The sequence below is a fragment of the Eretmochelys imbricata genome, chromosome 6, assembly GCF_965152235.1.
Source record: "Eretmochelys imbricata isolate rEreImb1 chromosome 6, rEreImb1.hap1, whole genome shotgun sequence".
Classification (NCBI taxonomy): domain Eukaryota; kingdom Metazoa; phylum Chordata; order Testudines; family Cheloniidae; genus Eretmochelys; species Eretmochelys imbricata.
Window position 1 is genome coordinate 85,251,267 of NC_135577.1, and position 22,109 is coordinate 85,273,375.

Sequence of the window (22,109 nt, forward strand, 5' to 3'; positions counted from 1 at the left end):
TTGTGAAAGTCTTGAGCACTCTTTGATGCACAGGTTATCGATACAATACATTGCAATTGCTTCAAGATGCTCTTAAGGAGATATCATAACAGTGGAGTTTCCATGCATGCACCCTAATCACCCCATGGTAAAAATCCATAGGAAAATTTTCACCTAGTTCTGTGCATGCACATAAGCTGCATTTCTAAATGGACAAATTGTATATTGTTCCTGGGTTGAGATCTTGTATTCCAAATTTCTTCCTGTAGCGTGTGTGTGTGTGTATATGTATGTGTTTGTGTCTAGATATGTAATATATGTTGGACAAATTGTCACACACACACGAAAATAGGATTCTGTAGTGGAAATGCAAACAGACCCTTAATTATAGCAGCACTTGCGGTTGCCACTATAGTATATTAATTTGAGCAAAAAGAATATAAACCTTCTTCAGAGAAAGCTGTTCTGTGCTGTTAGCTGATATGCTTGAATTTATGCAAGTATGTTAGTAAACAGCAAAATCCATACTTATCTTTACATACCCAGGCATTAAATAGTTGGTGAGCTTGGGGGCTGGGGGTAAGCAGAGCAGCATTCCTCACAGCCTAGAATGGGATTTGATTCCTGTTGGCAGCAGAGCTACATACTGTCTTCTCACCTGGTCTCATATTCCAGCTGTGAAACAAAAGTGGAAGGTCAATGTAGCAGCTCAGTGCTGTAGTGGTAAACTGAGTTGTTATCCTGAAATCATTCAGGACCAGGCTTCAGATTCCATCAGAATAATTGATTTTCCCATAAGTGGGCATTCCTTCTTTGTGTGGAATATACTTCAGGAGTGAAGCGCTGCAACCTCAAAACACTTCAAGGATGCACTGAAAACCAATATAGAGATATTGGGTTTACAAAGTGGAACACAGAAAGATTGGATAATTCCTTAGGGATAAGGTTCTGAAACATTCCTATTAATGTAGATCCCAACTGATTTCAGGAAATAAACTGTTTGTTTTCTGCTAATATGGTTGTATTCACAGTACTTCTTTATCCAGAACTCCAGAACTATTAATTATACTGAAGATTGAAGGGATAAAAAGCAAGAGTACCAAAGAACAACTTCAGAATCCTTTCCCCATGTGGAAATGTAGGTTTCAGTGTGTCCAAACCAAATTTTCAAAATTAAACTTTCAGTAGCTGGCAGACTCAGATTCAAGATGGACCAGATTCTCTCCTAGGCTGAGAACCACAGGTGTATTGGGGGAGATTGTCAGTGCTCATTACAGCTCTGATTCTGTGGGTTGGCATGTTCCAGCCCATGAGTGAGTTACAGGAGGCTGCTCTAATTTATGCCAGCAGTGTATGAATCCTAAGGAATTGATGGAGTGAATCTCTGTGGTTCTGCTCCCCCTCAGTGCCCGGATACAAGGGGTGACAGTTGGTACAGGATTCAGCTGTGGCAACTTAATGCCAGCTGAAAGATGGAGGAATTCTCAGCTGTTGAGTTATGGCCAGTTTCTGGCTTTTGTGCACCACTCATTGAGATTGGAGGGAAGGAGCTGGCCTGATATTTTTATATTCCACATTTTCAGAGACATTCTTAACATCGTGCTATTTTAACATGCCTTACAAAGAGCACAAATTGCTATAATGCATCAGACAAAGAATGTATTTTATTTCTTCATTGAGATCTATTTCAGGTATCAATATTGTCTTTTAATAAATGTAATTATTTATTATACAGTGCTGCCTCTGCCTGCAGGGACTGCCCCCGCAGCTCCCACTGGCCGCGGTTCCCCATTCCCAGCCAATAGGAGCTGCGGAGTTGGCGCTCAGGACAGGAGCAGCACGCAGAGACCCTCTCAGAGCCACTTCCAGGAGTGGCACGGAGCCAGGGCAGGTAGGGAGCCCCGCTGCACCACCGGACTTTTAGCAGCATAAAGTCTCCCAGATCGGCTTCAGTCGCCTCCGGGAGATGAAGCCTGATTCCGGGAGACTCCTGGCCAATCCGGGTGGGTTGGCAACCCTAGTTAAGACAGAATTTTTATATGCTGAAACATTCACATGGGTTATTTTCTTTCAATCTTAGAGCCATTAAAGTTACAAATATAGCACCTGCTTGGGTAGACGCTTGAACCTGTTCAGCACTCCATTAAAGTTAATGGGGTTCCCATGGTCTGACCCAGGAGTCCAGGACTGGGACCTGAGGCCTCATGCTGCAAACACTCACTACTTACTATTGTGCTTAATACTATAAGCAATTTAACACAACTTCTGTGCTAATTCTCATGGTAGCAACACTATGCAAGTACTTCCAGCATCAAGTACTTCATTCAGGATGGCACTTTGCAGAACTTCAACTTACCTACAACTGGCATGTTTTATATCAGATGAATGTTTGTACCTCTAAAGAGCAGGTGCCATTGGAAACAGAAATCCTCTAGAGCATTGCTACTCAAAGTGGTGGTCTGCGGACCGGTGCCAGTCCGTGAGCCATCGGCTGCCAGTCTGTGCGCACATTGGGAAAAAAAAGATAGCTTGATAGCTACACACACATCAGGTAGCTTGAGAAGCACTGCTCTAGAGCCAAAGAAAAGCTAGTCTGCAGGCAGATCATAATTGCCTGACCTGAAGGGACCACATTCTTAAGGCAAGAGATAGGTAATGCAATCTCTGTATGCTAGCTCTCTCATCCTAAATAGATATTTTTGATTGTACCAGGTGGTATATAGTGACTTTGCAGAGAGTCTGCAGTCCATACAGCCTTGTGCTAAAAGTAGGAAACCCATAAAATTCAAGGCAACATGTTCAGCATGAACTGGCATCCTAGAGATGTAAGGTCAGTACTTTAATACACAACTCCCACAGAATGGAATTTAATTACGTGAGGCAGCCCTGAGTTCCTCCCTCAGCAGTCCTTCCCCTCCTTCCCCCACCCCATTTCTCTCCTTTTCCTGTATATCTTTCTTCTGTCAGGTACCTTAAAACACCCCACCCCTCTTAAAAATGAGGGGGTGGGGATGTTTCTGTTCCCTGTTTATTTTACATTGCAGCTTTGTAAGTATAGACTTTTGGTATAAGTAGCAACAATTAAGACAAGATCAAAGGGTTTTCCTACTATTGAAATCTTATACAGAGACTGCACAATGAAAAAGTTATGCTGGTCATCTAGATATAGGAAATAGACAAGTAATTAAATAGACAAGTAATTACATCATCCTCTCTCATGGGTGTACTACAGAATAAACTGTTAACATTTTCAGATTATTCCAAAGGAACCAAATAATGTAAGTACAATCGCTCTATTGAATTAAAAAATGTGGGAGTAAAAAAATCATCCACTCCAATAGTTTAGTGTCTCCTGCTACAGTATATCTAGCCATCTTCTAAAATGTTTTACTCAGTTAAGGTTGTCTGCTTCGATACCCTCCCTACCCTCTCCGGGATGTAACACCATCCAAGAGCTTCAAGCTATAGTAGGTCATAAGACTATTAAAACTGTAATCTCATGCAAACCTAACATGTAAATTAAAATAATCTACCCAGCCAGTTGACTTTAACTGTGCGAGTGCTGTATTATATGAAATATCAAAATCACTCCTAACAAATAGTTTTCTCTCCCAAACATATCAGTGTCTGCCTGTATGTCATCCTCTACTTCAAGACCATAACAACAATTTCAAGAATTAAGCCAAGCAATTCAGGTCACTTGATCAAATTCAAGCATAAAAATCAGCAGAGATATGTGATATATAAAATCTTAGCTCAAGTGTTCCACCAAAAAAAGAGTTCACAGAGGTACTTAAAATAATTTGCCTTCTCTCATTTGACTCCATTTCATCAGTTATTTCTCATGGTTTGGCCTTGATAAAGTGTCTGCATACTACATAAAATGTTTGGCTAGCATAGCTTATTTTCAGAAGCTGGATACATAATGGATGCAATTCCTCTGTCTTGGAATTTCTTTTTCACATTAATAAAGCTCCTTTTGTCTTTTAATAGCATTGCAGTGCAGGTCAAGGTTATTCCTTTCTTTCTTCCTGTAATACCAAATTTTCAGTGGGTCTGATAGCTTTTAGGGTGCTATTTTGTGCATGTTCATAGGATAGTTTGGGACGGTGTAACAACTGAAGGCAGCCTTCTAGCAGAAATTAAAGTTAAACTATTATCCACAAGGTGGTGGTCCCCAAAAATCTTTCAGCAGTTTTGCACACAAAATATTGCCAAATCCTTAATCTCTGGTTTTCTGTGAACTCCCACAACTCTGCAATTTATAACCGTTTAATGATTCTCTGCCTCGTCTGTGATATTACCCATTTTATTGTTACTGAATATGTCCATGAATGCAGCATCAAAACACAGCAATCAGTTTTCAAGTATTACCATCCCATCTGAATTTCTAATTTTCTCTAATATTCCATCTACTTTGCAATTGATCTTGGTAAGAGATCTTAAAACAATATCAATTTTTATGAAAAAAGTCTGCTCATGCAATCATTTGCTGTTGGGGGTTCACCCTGTCCCACAGAGCACAGATTTGGTGGGTGATGCTTCAGGGGACTTGGCAAGCTCTTTCACATATTTTTGCCTCTTTGGTTCAAAGTTGAGAAAAGGTTTTCTTAAGATTGACTGGTGGGATTTTTGTTTTGTTTTATTTGCAATTGTAAATTTCATCCAGTCTCCCCATCCATGGGAGTAAAAAGCAAGAGGGAGCCAAATTAATAACTGACAGCAAAGCTCTCTCTAACCATGTCCTTTGAGCTTGTCCTCTTACCTCATCCTTTCATTTTAGTTTTGTTGCCAAATGTGTGTCACAGACTCAGTCAGACTCCATGCTTAGTGTAGTTTATTACACTGGATGTGTTAAAATAAATAAAATGGTGTTGGTATCAGAGTTGAAAAAGTGAGTGGAGTGTACTGCAGTTTGATTTTGTGATTAGAGACGATTTTTATTCTGCAGGAAAGGGCTTGAAGCCCAAAGAACATTGCAGTAATTTCCCATGATCTCACCTTTTATTTTATTTTATTTTATTTGGGATTTCTTTGTTCTCATGCAGAGAAGGCAGAAGAGCAAGAATAAAGCTTTTGGAGATTTCTATAAATTAATAAATGCCTAAACTTTTGATTTTTTTACACGTCTCAAATACACTGCACATTAAATCATATTTCCAGGAATAAGAGTTTTGTCTTTTTACAGTACTTTGTTGCAAAAGCCCCAGGCACAATTTGTTAGGTTTTTCCACATAAGTAGTAAAGCTTTGGTATATTTGTTGGAGTTATCGTAGGATACCGTTCTGATATCTTAATAGTGATAGCACAATAGGCGTGCCTTGAAGGCTCCAAAACAGATTTCTGTTAACCTGTTCCTTATGACATTGTTGCATATTCATGAAATTCGAAGGGCCCTGTCTAATTTTTACTAGTGAGACCAAAAACCAAAAAAAACAAAGAAAAAAACCCCCTCACCTTTAACTGTTGTTCTTCGTAAATTATTGCTATGCTATTTAGCTCTGTTACTGCAAGAGGAGAACTATTTCCTTAGGTAAATGTCGGTCGTCTCCAGTGCAGTCTCTCTTTAGTAATAGTAAAATATTTTTAGCTGTTATTGGATGCTTTATATCTAATTGGTGACAGGCATTGTGCTCAAATTAATGCTCAGCTCCAGTTATAATATCATTATGTCATAACAGTGAAAAATTCTAATTAAGATGATCTGTTTGCCAGGAAAAAGTTTAGTATATCAATGAATCTGTTTTATCAGGGGTGAACAGTTTGCTCCTCATCCCCCCAATCAGAGCCTGAATTATGAGAAAAACATCACAGATGCATGCTGCATTGGACAAAGAACACATGCCTGCATTTAAATCATGTATATCTTACTTTTTACTGATGTAATTGTGAAATATGTTCTTTTTGCATTCATAATTAGGGGGTGGAACAGATGGTGAAGGCTTAGTTTAAAATAATCTGTCATTAAAATAACCTAGCCTACTGGTAATTCTTCACTCTAACTGGAGTTTAGGTCAGGGTAACAGGGTTTTTTGCAGCATTGGAATACAAGAGAAGGAATTAGGGACTTCATGGATAGTATGATATATGAGGATATTCCCCAGAAGGACACTGTAGTAAGATTTCAGTCTCTGAAATTTGGCTGAAGTGAGAATATGAAAAAATACCAGGGACAAAATTCCTCTGACAAATATAAATCCATTTAACAATGCATTATACATTAGTACTCATTCAGTCAAAGTGGTACAGTTAGTTTCACATCCTGCAAGAAAATAACTCCACAATTTCACAAATACTAGAAGAGCCGTTCAGTGTTTTGGGTTAAAAAAAGTCTTAAATTTTTTGCATTATATAGATGTCAGAGGCTATAAATTATAATGATTGGCACTATTATTGAGAGGTGATATAGCTTCTGACTTTTACATCTGAATCTCACTTCCTTCATGTCTACCACATAGACTTACTGAGATATGACATAGGAAATCTTGTATCAGTCTTGTCCAGCTAGCTTAGAACTGTTTTTAGTAATAAGAAGAGTGTCTCAATAAATCAGACACCTGCCTGTCTTTAAAACATTTATTTAAGTGTTTCCTCTAAGATTTTGTTCTCTAACTGCTTTGAAGAAAGCATACAGATTTCAGCATGGTATTATGATAAATCTTCTTGAGGAGGGGCAAGTATTAACATTTGTGTCGGTTCTTTTTCATCTTAATCCAACCTTGGTTAATAATCAGAAAATTCTACATAGTGGGTAAGAAGATGTAATTAACCCTTTGACCCCAGAATCTTAATTGGAGCCTGTTGAAAACAGTGGGGCAGTTTTAAAAAAAATTAAAAAGTAGCCCGTGGTGATTGAAACAACATAATAAATAATGGTTTTCTCAAATCAAAATTAAAAAGTGCTATGAAACTTCACCTTTAATCACATCTTATACATAAGCAATAAGTATAAACTGTCTCAAAATAGGAATATTATTAGTCTTGGATCAGAGATGCCCAAAATTTGGCTGTCTGAGGGCCTCATTAACAATTTTCAAGAACCCCAATAATGAGCATTAAATTGAGCTGATGGCAGCCAACCTCACGTTAAAAACAAAGGGGGAATGGAGCTTGAGATTGCAGGTCCCAAAATGTATATGCCATCTATATCTGAGTGGCTTCTGCTTATGTGAAAATGGAGCATTTTGTGGAGTCTGTTTAGTCTCTACATGCCGCACCTCTGTACTAAGTTGACAATGGCTATGGAACAGAGTGTAGAACTTTGTAGCCCACGTCTGGTCCACAGGTCATGCTTGCCTTTGTTTTACAAAGTTTCTCTTTAGAAGTCTGGTCTTTGGTAGCTTCTCTGGGGTCCTCAAATGGAAAGAGAGCTTTAAAATTTTGCTACAGGGATACACCTGTGTTTTTCTAACAATAGTTATGCAATTGGACATATGTATGTAATTCAAATCATACTTCCAAGAATATCTCTTTGCTAAACAAAAATTGGCAGCAAACATGTAGCGTACCATGGTGTCAAATACTCTTCTACAACACACCTTCCCTTAGCCCCTCCACCACCATTGTTTGAAGGCTGGATGGTGTCTTGGTGTGCACAAAGGACACAGGCTTTATGAAAAACTGAAAAATTTCAACACGCATTACCTAAATAATAAATATTCATAAATAATACCTATGAATAACAAATGAGACAGCCCTTCACAGATACTGTTTGACCTGTATAAGGAACAACAACGTTGGCACAAGGGTGCTTAGCCCATCTTTGCCCTCTCATATATTTAGGATGGACTAGATTGCATTAGAAGGTTTTCCTATTTTTGCGGGAGGAGTTGTTCTAGATACTATAAATTGAGTTTGTCTTTTCCTTCCACCACTTTAAGGTCTTTCTCTCATTGCCCTCCATTTCAGGAATTGAAATAGTTAGCTCTTTAGTAATCTAATGGGAAATGACTTTTTTCAAAATGTGATCAGATGCACATTATATACAACTCATTTTGCTCTTCTGACCCTTTCAAATGCTGAATTCTGTCAGTGTTGATACACAAATATAACAGGAACGGGGGGTGAAAGGTAGGGGTGAGGAAAGAGAAAGTAAGAGGAGGAGGAGGAATCCAGGGGGGCAAAAGGATATGACATGCAGATAACTAAAAGAGTACTTGAGCAGGAACATTAAAAGGGAATCTGCCTCGTTCTTGTAACAATCACAAAATTGTCCAGGGAGCTGAGTAGTTTGATCTGAAATGACAGAAAATGACCCTCTAATTGTGGCCCTTAAAAACAGATACCATTTGAGGGGCTTGGAAGCATTGTTTCTAGTGGAGTGAGTTCAGTGGACAAAGTCCAGTCATAAAGAGAAACTACATGTAAATATCTTGAAGCTGGGAGGGTCTTCAGAGCCTCAAGTATTAATATGAACAGACAATTCAATTGTGGTCTGTTCAGTTAACATACAAGGTACCAGGAGTGCAACATGTGTTTGAGAGGCATCAAAACTACTACTTTCTGGGTGGAAATTCCAGCAGGTGAAAGGAAAGGGAGAGCATTGACCCTGGCTGTCTTGAACTGTCCCCATAATGTTTGGTATTCAAAGCTGCTACACCTTTTTGCCTCTTTAGTTGGGGTTGGTCCTGCTTTGAGAAGGGGGTTGGACTAGATGACCTCCTGAGGTCTCTTCCAAATCTAATCTTCTTCTTCTATGATTCATCCACCCTCTAGTAACTCAAACTGGCAAAATGGAGGAAATCTTATGGGAATAGTCATGAGTCAGTCACACAGAGAGGAAAAACAGCTTTGTGGTATGCTTCCATGGCACCACCAGTCCAGGAACATCCCAACCATAGTGCTTCTCAGGCAACTCCATGAGGCAAAGGTGGCGAACAGCCTCCCACAAAGGGATGGGGGAGCAGGAACAGTCACTCCTACACCAGGAAGGAGTAGAAGATTAAAGCTATTTAACTGAGAGAAGCAACAAATAGGTGATATGAATGAGTCACTATTATAGTGGGAGTTGGCAATGACACCTGTAATTAAAGGTGATTAACACATTCCATTGTAAGACCCTGTTTTCAGTTGCTCTTAACTTTTCAGACTTTAACCATTCAGGCTGAAATTTTCCATGCCTTGTGTCTACTTGAGGATAACTGTTTTTGTTTTGTTTTGTTTTGTTTTGTTTTTTTAAAGCTTCAGCAAAAATGGTTGAGCTGTTTCCAAAAATGAGGTTAAGGAAAACTATGTTGCTTTGTCGATATTAAAAAAAAATGTACTGCCATTTTATTGAGAAGCCTAAATTCCTAAACTTGATGGTGCTCAGACTTGCACTTTGTCCAGGATATAATCCAGGTGCCTTTTACTAATGTCACCACAAAAATTACACCAAGATTTGTCCAAATGATTATATAATATAGCAAACAACATAGAAAAGATCAATGAGGCACTCCTGTGAATTTACCCTTTCTCATAATATAAGAACAAAAAGGCTGAAAATGTAAAATTGACAGGAGGAAGAACTTTTTATGCAACACATAATTAATCTGTGGAACTCATTGCCTCAAGATATTATTGAGACAAAGAGCATAACAGGATTCTAAAAAGGAACAGACATTTTTATGGGTAATAAAGAATATCTTCAGTTACACTAGTTATACATTTGTGCTTAATGACCTAAGCCAACTACTAACAGCCTGAGGTTAGGGACAAACTTTCCCAGTTGACCTCTTATTGCATAAATGTCCACTATGGATATTTCACACAATCCTCTGAAGCATCTGGTATTATCCACTGTTGGATACAGGATACTGGATTAACATATATAGACGGGTGGCCTGATTAATATGGCAACAACTGTGTTCTGTAGCCAGTGTGGGGAGATAATGGCAGCATGTTAACGAGTCAATGTGATGTGACTGCTGTTGGAAAGAGGCACTCTATCAAATACACCAACACATGGCCACAGAGTCATAGGGTTCTCAATACTATTTATAGTTGGGGTTCAGACAACGTTTCCTGCACTATTGGTAGACCCATGTTCCTGAAGAAGCATGGAGCAGATTCTCAGGACACCGTAAGCCACAGAGCTTTTAAAGGAACCCTCCTCTTCTGACCTTTCTCATTAAGGAGGGGTAAGAGAACAGAACAGAGACACAGTAGCAGAAGAGATGTTTAGAGAATGGAGGATACTACATTTATAAAGGTTTTAATTTTGCCCTTGTATAGGTCTAAATCTGAATTCCACCATTCCAGATTTTTCACCTGTTATTGCTGTTAAAGTTCAAGGAGCCTATGTTTATCATGTGGGGGAAAGGGGGGAGATGATGATTTATAAGATGCCGTAAACTGCTTGCATAGTATAAATGTTTTACTTGAAGAAAGTCTATGTAGATTTACATTTTTATTAATTCATAAATATAAATTAGAGAGCCTTTCTTTAATGCAATATCTTTTGTGAGTGTTTGTTTTCCAATGTGTGGTTCGTTCTTTTGAGAAAACACAGATTTTTGAACTAATTCCACCATCTACTACATCAGAGAGGGGTGAACACTTGCCAAAGTCAGCTTCTGACCGGCAGTATGTTAGAAATTAATCAAGAAGCAAAGGAATCAAAACATTAAAAAGCCTCAGAAATCACTGCTCTGTATTTGAAAAAGAGTGAAATTATTGCAGTCACTTTGGCATCTTATATTTTTCTCTAAATTTGTGTGCAACTCTGTTATCTTGTTCTTCCAAGAACATGTTGATCTCAAATGTAATACGGTTACATTTTTGCTTTACACATACCTGTATCCCAAGGCTTGGATTTGGGATGTTTCCTCATTTGCAACTTCTTATAGTATTACTAATCTCTATAAATTTGTGATTTTGCTTCGGCAAACATTATGTATGTGTTTTGCCAATAATTGGCCTCAATAGAGGAATAAAAATGAAATGCCATGTATTCCCAATGAAGAGGCATATTTTCATCTTGATGTGTAGTGATTTACTCCATGTATCAAATTTAGAATATATCTCTTTGTTTATTAACTGCGGTCGTGTTTCAAAAGCTGTGAATTAATGTGTATAATCATATCGTGATTTTTCCATTTGCTATGGAAACCAGATCTAAAGACCTGAACTTGTCAGAATAAAATTGAATCTAGTTTTACACTGAAGGGATTGAAGTCATAAAATTTCTATAGACCCAACATAGTTGACAGTATCTGTTGATTGGCTTTGTTTGTTCTCCTACAAAAGGCACGTGTGTTTGTGTGTGTGTGAGGGGAGGGAGGTGTAATCCTGGATTAATTGACAAACTATGGCGGTCCATAATGGTTCAAGTGATGATCTGAATTTTTCTCTTGCTCAGTTTTTTGGGAGGGGGAATTTCCCCCTTTGCTACTGCATAATTTTTGCAGATAGAAAAACTGAAGTATATTTGGTATTATTTTTTCCATATTTCTTGTTGCATGCAAATGAGAATAAATTACACATAATGTATCTATGATTTAAGGAAGACAAAAAATTCCTCGTACTTTGGTATATACCTGTGTGCTGTTTGTGCATATATAAATACAATATACTATAAAAGAAGTGTATTCGGGATACAAGTTTAAAATGTTTATATATGTTCTCAATTCAGTGTTTGATGCCTTTGTTTGAATCTGTTATCAGCTTTGCATCAATCTATTCACTTTTTTTTTCTTACTCTGCAGTCCCTGGATGGATTTGTATTTGCACTAAACCAAGAAGGAAAATTTTTGTACATTTCAGAAACAGTCTCCATCTATTTAGGCCTATCGCAAGTAAGTAAAAATTTTCGATTCTAGAATGTAATTGTGTAAACTGTACTTTTCTGCTAAAGTAATAATCTGTTTTGCAGTATTTTGCATGAATTATTGAATCCATTACTTAAGGTCTGTGTCTCATTCATCCTGAGAAGTAATTGAGAAGTATGTGTCAGTATTGAATGTTTAGATAAAATAAACTTGGGCCTGAAAACTTTTTGTCACAAAAGATCATTATTAATTTATTGAGAACAAATGAAGTTTCTTTTCTCAGTTGTTTTGAACTTTAAACCTCTATACCTGGTAGGAAAGGGACACACTAATAGTACTTCCCTTGTGTCCTATTACTGGATGTTTATGGAGTACTCTTTATTATCCTGGGAGCTGACACAATGACAGGGAGTCATTTGGAGTCAAGAAATGCTGAAAGAGACCATTAAAATGTCTTGCAGGGAGGGTTCCAACAAGGACATTTTGTAGCCTTCACAAATGTTCACTAATACGAAATGACAAATTTATAAAATACAGTATTTTGATTATTTGTAGTTTAATTGCTGACATCTGTTTTTCAGAGGCTAAAAGGGAAGGAAAAAGGAAAAGTTGCTTGTTGTGGCTTATTGCTAATCCTACTGCATTCAGAGGCTTCTAGCCGAAAAATCTCCCTTCTATTTGGATTCAGAAATGCAGCAGAGAGTTTTTGCATGATGATTTGCCAAGTAGGATAATCTACTTCTAGTACAGTCACCCTGAGGAGATAAAAATTGAGATAATGTTTGTGTCTGCTCTTTTAAATGGGGACCCATAGTGAACTTGTTGCTTGAGTAAGTTGGCACAGCTCAGAGGAGGCAACTATTAGTATTGGAAGCTTTCAAAAGCTAGTGATTTTGTTGTGCCCCAGCTACATTAAGAATGATATTTTAAAAGAATGAGAGAGATTTTAATGTTTGGTGCAGAAAAAGACCAAATTTAAATATTATCTGATGAGAATCAGAATAAGAGTTATTAACTCTGCAAAGAACACCCAAGCAATTGGCTATCGTGTGTACAGCAATTGTGTTTTGTGGTGGGTCTAGCAAACAGAATGATAGAAATAGAAACGGAGCTATTTTAAATTCCATATTCATATTCTTGTCTCTCATTGAAGTCCCTAGTTTTGTAATGGGCTTTAATCCCTGCCTTAATCTGTTTGGGAGCTGGTATCAAGGATCTCAGGTTTTGGAATTGGTGCACCACCAGGTTGCTAAAACAGTAAAGAATCAGAACTTTAATGTTGTTATTGTCTTAAGCTCATATTAATCTGTTTTATGCATAGTATCCAACAAAGTTTAATAAGCCAATAAAGAAAAAGGATGAATAATTAGTTTAAGCAGGTAAATGCTAATTAGGGAACTCCTGAAAGGCATCCATTATACACTAGCTTAAAACAAATTTTACAGCGCTGGTTAGTGGTGTAATCCAAATTCTGTCAAGGCAACTGCATTTTCTGTAATTGAGATGTGTATGTTTGCTTTGCATAACAGATGGCTCTGTATGCTTAGACTGATAGCTAGGAAAATAATAATTGCATTATTCTGGCCAAAAGAATATTAGCTCTTGGGTTTTGGCCATTTCAGTCAGTCCTCCTGCCAGCACAGCATATGCACATATATGGATTGGATTTTCAAGGAAATTGATGCATCTGGAATAGTGTGGCCATCTGAAATATCATCTGTTAAAGAAAAATGTGGCTTTAACCCTATGCTAGTCTCTTGTAAAATTTTCTTCCACTGCTTTTTAACTGTAATAGTTGGTAAGACTCTCCTTATTCTAAACTTGTGTCAAGTTGTTGAGCCATTACACTTCATCCTTTGAAGCAAGCGTTCAGATGAATAAAGCAATTACTATTTTTCTTAATTATTTGGGTGACTGTAGCACATAGGACTTTAGTTATGGACCAGGACACTATACTAGGTTCTGTACAAACATGGAACAAAAAGGCATTCCCTGTCCCGAAGGGCTTACAGTCTAAGATGAGAGACAACAGGGGGATGCAGGCCGGTGGGGGAGTACTAAGAAACAATGAAACAGTATTGGTCAGCCTGATGGGATGTGGTCTCAGCACATCAGCAGCCTAACCATTGTCATGTTTTTTGTAGGCTTAATGGAACAGTCTGGTTTTGAGGAGGGTTTTGAAGGAGAGCAAGGTAGATTTTCAGAGGTTTATGAGGAGCTTCTCTCAAGCATGAGGGGCAGTGTGGCAGAAAGCACAAAGGTGCTTGTTAGAAAATGTAACAAGTGGATGATGGAGGCTGGCATCCTGATCAGATCGGAAGCGGGGTCTGACATTTTGATAACAAATGAAACGTGATGGGCAGGATAGGGATAGCCATGAAAGGCCTTGTAAGTGAAGATGAGTAGCTTATGTTTGATGTGCTTGAGACAGGAACGCCAATGGAGGGATTGCCTAAACATGTTACAGTATTTGACATATCATAACATCTCTTTGCATTTACTAATCAAGGTATCAGTGAAAAATTTTGTTGAAAAATCAAGAGTGAGATTGTGGACTTCATCAGCATAATAAGTGAAATCTGCTGAGGGCCTTTGATTTACCCACTAAAATATGTCGAGTTGGTGTCCCCACCAATCTTTGCTTAAGACATTTGTACTTTATCAGGCCATAAATGAGTAAACATTTTGTACACTGTATACATCCTTACCACATTTTTTCAGTTGCCTTCCTGTAAATGTTGTAAAAATCTTACAGATGCATCATTAGCAGTAGCAAAAGGAAAACTGCAATCATGCATACTAAATAACCATTCAAATGCTTTATTTATTACAAAGAGCTGATTGGCAAAAATAGCCATGCAAACAAATTCTTGCAGTACAAAGGAAATGCTAATATGTCACTACAGTGACTTCAAAATAGTCCAAAGTGAGGAAGCCATTGCGGTATGTTGTTATTTCATTGAATTGTGATATGTGATGAAGCTGGCAAGAATAAGCATTAATGGGATATGAACACATAAGATATCTTACCTCCAATTCTTTGCATTATAGAATCATAGAAATGCAGGGCTGGAAAGGATCTCGAAAAGTCATCAAGTCCAGTGCCCATGCTGAGGTAGGACAAAGTAAATGTAGACCATCCCTGACAGGTGTTTGTCCAACCTGTTCTTAAAAATCTCCAACGACTTGGATTCCACCACCTCCCTTGGAAGCCTATTCCAGAGCTTAACTACCTTTATATAAAGTGCTATAAGATAGATATTGCTTGATTCCTCTGTGAGGCTGGCCGAAGGTAGATTTGGGTAGAATGCACCCTGTAGACACTTTGTGAAACTTCTAGAACATTCCATAATGTAAATTCTAAGCTTCTTCAGTTGATTCCTCTTTCTGAAGTGCTGGCTTATAAGTTTGATTTTAATGTCTAGTGCTGCTTTGCTGATAGTACTTTGTTTCTGTTTCTTTGTCTTTTTTATTTAATATGAATGAAAATTAGGTAGCTTGTTTTTTTTTTAGAAATAGACAGGAAAAATGTCACATCCAGTTAAGAGAAAACAGTCTTTTGACCCAACTTCAAAGGATGAATGTAGAGTTTTCTCCGTGAGCCCAGTTTTTCTCTTTTGTGTACCTTGAGAGTCAGTGGTTCAATAAAATGGATGCTGATGTGCAAAGTAAGATTAATAGTAACGAAATCTGACAATACTAATCTCTCTAGAGCTAGTCTGGGGGGATAATAATGAGGTTACTTGTTACAAAGTCTGGGCCTACTTTAGTAATAAATAAAAATTGTAATAACTACTCTTTCAACATTGTAATGATTGTACATTGCATATAGACATCAAAATATATCTATTTGGATTTTAAACACTTTGGGCTGGATTCACAAAAGGATGTATGTGCCTAAATCCCAGAATCAAACCCTTCCCCCCCCCCCCCCCGGGATTAACACCCCTCATCCCTCTCAGCTGCCTCTAAAATTACTTGGTACCTAAAATTTTTGAAGTTAAAGGCACCCCTCTTTCTGCTTCTGAGCACACTCACTGCAGCCCCATACCAGGCACCTGGATGCCTAAGCCACAGAGCGATGCACAAATCAGGAGAAGGTAGGTGTTTCTCTGCCTGCAAGGCTCAGTCCGGTAAGCATGCTCAGACCTTATCTAGTGGATTGGGCTCCTGTATACAAATTTACACAAAACAACTGGTAGGAGTGTGGGGAGGGGAAGGAGACATTCCCTTGGAACGATCAGCCGAGTGACTAAGGAACTCTCCTGATTGGTGGCAGATCCCAGTTCAAATCTCTTTCCCCCCTCAGGGGACTTGAACCGGGGGTTTCTCGCATCCATACTTACATACCAGGTGAGTATCCTAACTACTGGGCTAAAAGTTATGAAGGAGCATGTCCTCCCCCCACCCTCTGCCTTCTTGCTAAAAGCACCTAACACCAGGAGATGGTTTATAGCTAAGAATCTCAAGCAGAGGAAGGTGTCTCCCTGTAGCCCAGACTAAAGTGCCCATCTCTCAGAGATGAGCAGGGCTTAACACACATCCCTTGGCTTTGTACCTCTCATTGGCTACCTTATGCGAGGAGCCTCCTTGCATGCTGGCTTTTGTGAATCCCATTCTGAGATGCCTCTCTCTTCCCATTCATTGTATTGAAAACCTAGGTGTTGAACTCAGGCTTTGTGAATCCCAGTGATTTTCTAGACACCTACATTTCTTTTAGAGTAACAGCCGTGTTAGTCTGTATTCGCAAAAAGAAAAGGAGTACTTGTGGCACCTTAGAGACTAACCAATTTATTTGAGCATGAGCTTTCGTGAGCTACAGCTCACTTCATCCGATGAAGTGAGCTGTAGCTCACGAAAGCTCATGCTCAAATAAATTGGTTAGTCTCTAAGGTGCCACAAGTACTCCTTTTCTTTCTACATTTCTTTGTGAGTCTAGTCCTTTATCTTCAGGCTAGTGATGACCGGGAATTTTATGTTAGTTGGTTTGTAGAATTTGATTTTAGAGTGCTTCTTCCAAAACAGTTCACTCTGGAATGGTATTGAGAGCAGTTTCAGAGAATATCAGATGCACATTTGTGGCAGATACTAAGGAGAAAAGATGAAGGAAACTAAAATAAGGGTTTAAGAGTTAGAAGAAATGGGCTACATTGTATAGGCCATATCCTCAGCTTGTGTAAATCTGCACGGTTCCATTATGATTTGGCCCTATGTTCCTCCCAGTATAAAGTGGTCCAGAAACTGTAGTATTCACATGTAGACTCATGATTATTTAGATGCTTACGGTACACGTGTACATAGGGGTTTCTATACTGGGGATTTTTGCATGGAATTATTGACACTGGTAAAACATGTAAGGAAAAATTCATTGAAGTCAATAGCAAACTCCCATTGAATCCAGCGGGGCAGGATTTTACTCCTGGAGTAGAAGAGTGTGCTCAGAAGCAGGGAAAAAAAAAAACAAAAAACCCTAAAGGACCTAAAAAGTGACTTGCAATGGGTACATGCCACTTTTCACAGTGCAACACATCTGCATCAGGGGTGCAAAAATCCCCAGTGCAGGCCAGCTCTGTTTCTGTCTGTCTAGCCACATTGCAAATCCAACAGACAGTTTGAAATACCAAGAAACTACCATCCTTTGAAAATGAACAATTCCTGAATTTCTTGAATTATTAATAGAGTGGGAACAGATTTCAAATATAGATGCCTAAATTGGTCACCAGATTCCCACATCTGGGCACTCAAATGGGCACTCAGGCACTCAAATTGCTATTTAAGGCCTCTAAATGGCAATGTGAATGTCTAAATCTGGGATTTGCATACATAATTTAGGTGGCTAAATTTAAGAAATTGGCCCACAGTATGTTTTATCTTTGAATTGAACAATTTCTGCTCAAAAGAAAAATTACGACTTGAACAAAAATGGGAAATTAACAGACTTTTATCATTAAAAAACATGATAGGCCAAGAAGCTGGCTAAACCTCTTCTCATTTTCCTGAAACAAGCTCTCAGTCATTTCCTACTGACAGTAGTACTCTGCTTGTATATTATGGATTACCTCCCTTCTCTTTTCTTTCTGTAAAGTCCACACCTTAAAATAACAAGATACCTACCTTAGCTTCAAGCTTCCCAGGACCCAGACAGGGTTGCAAATTGGCCCGTTTAAAGAAAGCTCTCTAAAAGGGAGCAGTGCAGCTGCACACATAATAAGAACTAATAAATGTATGTTGGGGGAGGGGAGAGAATAAATTATTGTTTTATCCTTTTAAAAACAAAGTAGGTGTGCAGACAACAGGTATATTAGATATGAACAGCTTTACTCGTTCTGTCACGGATCTTTGTGGTTTGGATCCCTGTGCATTTGTTCTGTGGAATGGCAAATAAAATTATAGCTACAGCACACAAGTACAAGGTCAAATAAATGACAGTACTCAGTCTATTTGTGAAGCTATTCTGAAAGGGAACCATGGTGCCAAATGTGGTTTATTTGAATAATAAAGAAGAATTAGATTCCCCTGATAACTTGGCTGAGGGCCAATAAATCACTGGAGGTTAAGGATGCTTTGCAACTGCCGTGTATTTCTTTTGCTGTTACGAAGCACAAACCTCAACTACTATGCTCTACCTGTTTTTCAATGTAAATCAAGCTGAGGTTGGTATACGGTTAATGCATTACTTTATGCTAGGTTTGTTTAAAAAAATAGTATAAGGAAAACGTTGATATTTGCATTTGTTCTGTTAGTTCTAGCTCATTTTCCCACCACAACATTTTAAAACCTGTATTTCACGGACAAAATAAATACTATGTAACAAAGCCTCATAATAAAATAATTAAGAACCTCCAGTATTTTTCTATTTAATATTTGAACTTAGTATTTCTTATTCTAAATTTGAATAGTAGTGGTAAGGATGATCAAATATTCAGTTAATAAATTCATGCACTAACGTTGATAATTATATAGAATTTTGACCCCTTTTAAACATAATTATTAAATAAAACCAGATGAAATTCAGTATTGTATAGGTTTTCAGGAAGTATTTTTCAGTGTTCAGCATAGGAAAGTTATTTACTTTAAGTAAAAAGAAGGGTGTGGGGGAGGGAGCCCTTTTCAAATACAGAGGCTTTGAGGGTTTTGAGACCATTGAGAAAATATAAGTATCAAAATAATTCAGAAACAGTACAAGGCACAGTGGCACATTATCAATTTACAACATTTAAATTGATAAATGCTTGGTGGTGAAGGCCTACAAGGGCACTTTGAAAAGCAAATAGCGACCTGGTGAAGAAATTGATTTCCCCCCCCCCGAAAATGACTGCATGATGCATCATTTGACTGCATGCTGTCCAAGTGCTTGACAGAGATAATCTCAGCAATCCCACGGGTGACCTTATCGTTCTCAACAGGGCAACTTTGTCTAGGTTCTGACTTTGTGCTTGTCAAGGTTTCTCCAGGCAGGATCCTTAGGGGGGAAAAGTTCCTCTGTTCGATCCAGATATTGAACCACTCTTCAAGGCACCCTCTCCCCGCCCCCCCTGCTTCCAAAAAGGCAAGCTCATTCGCTTTCTTCATAATTATGAATGAACTTAACAAGAGAAAATATCTACAGACGGAGCATCTTTGCTGAAACCATTATTGCCTTTTCAGTGTAGTTTAGCATAGCTCTTAAAGGAGAAAAAGATACCTGCCATTAGAGGTTATCAGACACAGCCGAAAGGCTCCAAAGCACACTACAATCTTTTGCGTAACAGAAATATTCTGTCCGGCTTCTTTCTTTCTTACAATCAGTTTTCTTGGTTATTTTTGTATATGAAAAGTATTTGACATTGTTTCATTAATCCAAATTATTGTCTAATAATTTTGTCCCCTCTAATGATGATCTTGATTTTTTTCACCCTAACCCAAGAACTTTTAAGACAACTCAAGTGCAAATGACAAACTGACGCAAGGCATAAACATCAACATCAATATGCATAATTTTGCATAGATACCCTGTAACAACCTTCACTTCATGTGATCCAAAACACTTTGCCCGTGTTATTTGGGTGTTATAAAATTGTTTTATCTGGTACAGATGAATATATTCCACAAATATTCAATTGTAATGGTATTTTCAAAGTTGTAGTAATGTTTTTAAAATGTACTTAGAATTATCAAAAAATTGTGTTTATTACACAGTTTGTAATTGTTAATTAAAATTCCCGATTAACAACCTATTGAAAGCAGATGTTATGCTCTGTTTGGTACCCCAATGCTGCATTAGCCACTGCCTTTGACACCCACAGTTCACCATATTCAACATCTTTTACCTCCTTCTTTCATCCACAACATTAATTCTGAGTGAACAAGACGTGCTTCCTTGCTTTTGACAAGATTTGCTGCAGTCTCATGCGACAAAAACCCAACACTCATTCCAGATTCAGAAAGTAGGATTTATAACAGCATTTTAATTTAATGTTGGATGTCGAACATATAAAGAGATCACAGTAGTACTAGAGCTGAAAATTGATGCCTTTTTTATTAGTGTCCTCTCAGAAGTGGGTGAGCCGCTGTTTGTGCAATGGAGCACAGAGCACCACAGTCAGATGAATGAGGATATGCTATCTGCAAGGAATCATATTTCAAACCACTGTCTGCTTCTATTGATGTGCTCAGAGTTGAAAGGTTATGCTAGTAAATGCCATCAGAATTTCCAGCATTAGAAATCTGTGGAATAATCCTCTGACTGTCACTTTGTAGTCTGTCAAAATACAGTACATAGTGATATTTTGCTTATTTTTTAACTTAAAATTAGCTTATTGCTACTGATCACATTGCTTTGCTTAGTTTTCCCCAGTATAATTTAAATACTGCCAACAATATAGCTTTAAAGGTTCTGTTGAATACACCAAACTATGACTGAGAGAACTAAAGAAATCCAGTGTGTCATTTCACATGAGAATCATGTTCTCCTTATTTATACTTTTAAACATATTTTAGCAGCCATTGAGGCTGAAATATTGAAAGCCTTTATGCAGAAGGGTTACACTAGTTAGAATGAATCACACAGATTCTTGGTACAATAAAATATAGCCTCATTGGTTTAACATTTGAAGGCTGCGGACTTTTCGTGTTGCTTAATAATTACTGGCATTTGATATTAAATATAAGATGTTGATAATATAAGATATTTTCACTTCAGTTAACACCTTCCAGTAGTAGCTAAGCAAAAGTCTGAAAACATTATTGGTAATTAGACTGTTTGCTTCATGATATAGGCAATGTTATGTTTTCCGGTTAATTTTGAAAGTAGTGTATAGAAAAAATATGATTAAGGAAATTTAGATGTTCTAAAATTGTCATTCATATTAAAACCAAGAAACACTGTTTTCCTAAATTAACGTACAATGTAGTTAAGCAAGCTTTGGAAATGTAAAACTCCAAGTTTGCTGGAGAATAGTTTGGTATCTTTTTTTCATTGACTAGCTACATATATTTGTATTCTTGTCAATGAATATTTTATGTATATTAACGGAGCTGTTTATCTTACCATGCAAAAATTGGTAAAAGGGATATTTTGTAGGAAACGTAACAAATAAGATCTTCTGTATAAATATCTTTTCTCTGCTGTTCTAATACTGTAGAAATTGGAATGAAATACAAAATTCTCATATAGATGGTAGGGTAATTACTTAAGCTCAGAGGAACAAGGTCGTAAAGTCATCCCATTCATGGGTAATCAAAATTTCATTTCTATAAGAAAAAAAGATGTGTATCACTTTTTAGCTATTACATAAGAAGACATGTTTTTCAAGACTGGCATATCACAGCAACAATTCTATTGATAATTTCACTTGTTTAGTTGGCTAATACCACAGAAATTTACTTTAGGGTTTGAATAAGATTTGGGAATTGGCTGATAGCTTTAAAATGCATGCTCCCTCTATTGCAACAACAAATGTTCTCTTGCTATTATTTATTATGTTTAGTGCCTCGTCAAAGGTGTGGTATTCCTTTCCTGTATGGATCAAAATGTAACAGACCTGGTATAATTAATTTTAATAGGTTAAAAAAAATCTGTCAAGAAAGTTATTTTCCTGTAAACAGTGCTTTTTAAAACATTGCTTCTTCCTGTTGTTTTTAATCTGGTAGGATTTTTAATTCAACATAGAACAGCTGACAAAACTACTTTCTCTGTTACTACTATAGTACAGTTAGGATAAGTGATCATGAGTTTGAGGCACTAGAGAGCCATGTAGCTCAGGTGCAATCCACAGGTTTGGTCAGCATTACTGCCAGCGCCAAGTGCTCAAAAAGGATGGGTCAGCCCCCCAAAATCACGAGCCTGTCTTAAAAATCGTGAGATTTTACAAACAATAAATTTTGGTTTCCATTTCTTTTCTG

The 22,109-nt window shown here is 37.6% G+C and overlaps 1 protein-coding gene across 1 annotated transcript in view; it reads left to right on the forward strand.

The window, feature by feature from the left end:
- Positions 1-22,109, forward strand: part of NPAS3 (neuronal PAS domain protein 3) — an 846,484-nt gene that overhangs the window by 576,854 nt on the left and 247,521 nt on the right. Inside the window, exon 6 of the mRNA XM_077820328.1 lies at positions 11,664-11,753. Coding sequence (XP_077676454.1) covers positions 11,664-11,753 — 90 coding nt within the window. The remainder of the gene's footprint in view (positions 1-11,663; positions 11,754-22,109) is intronic.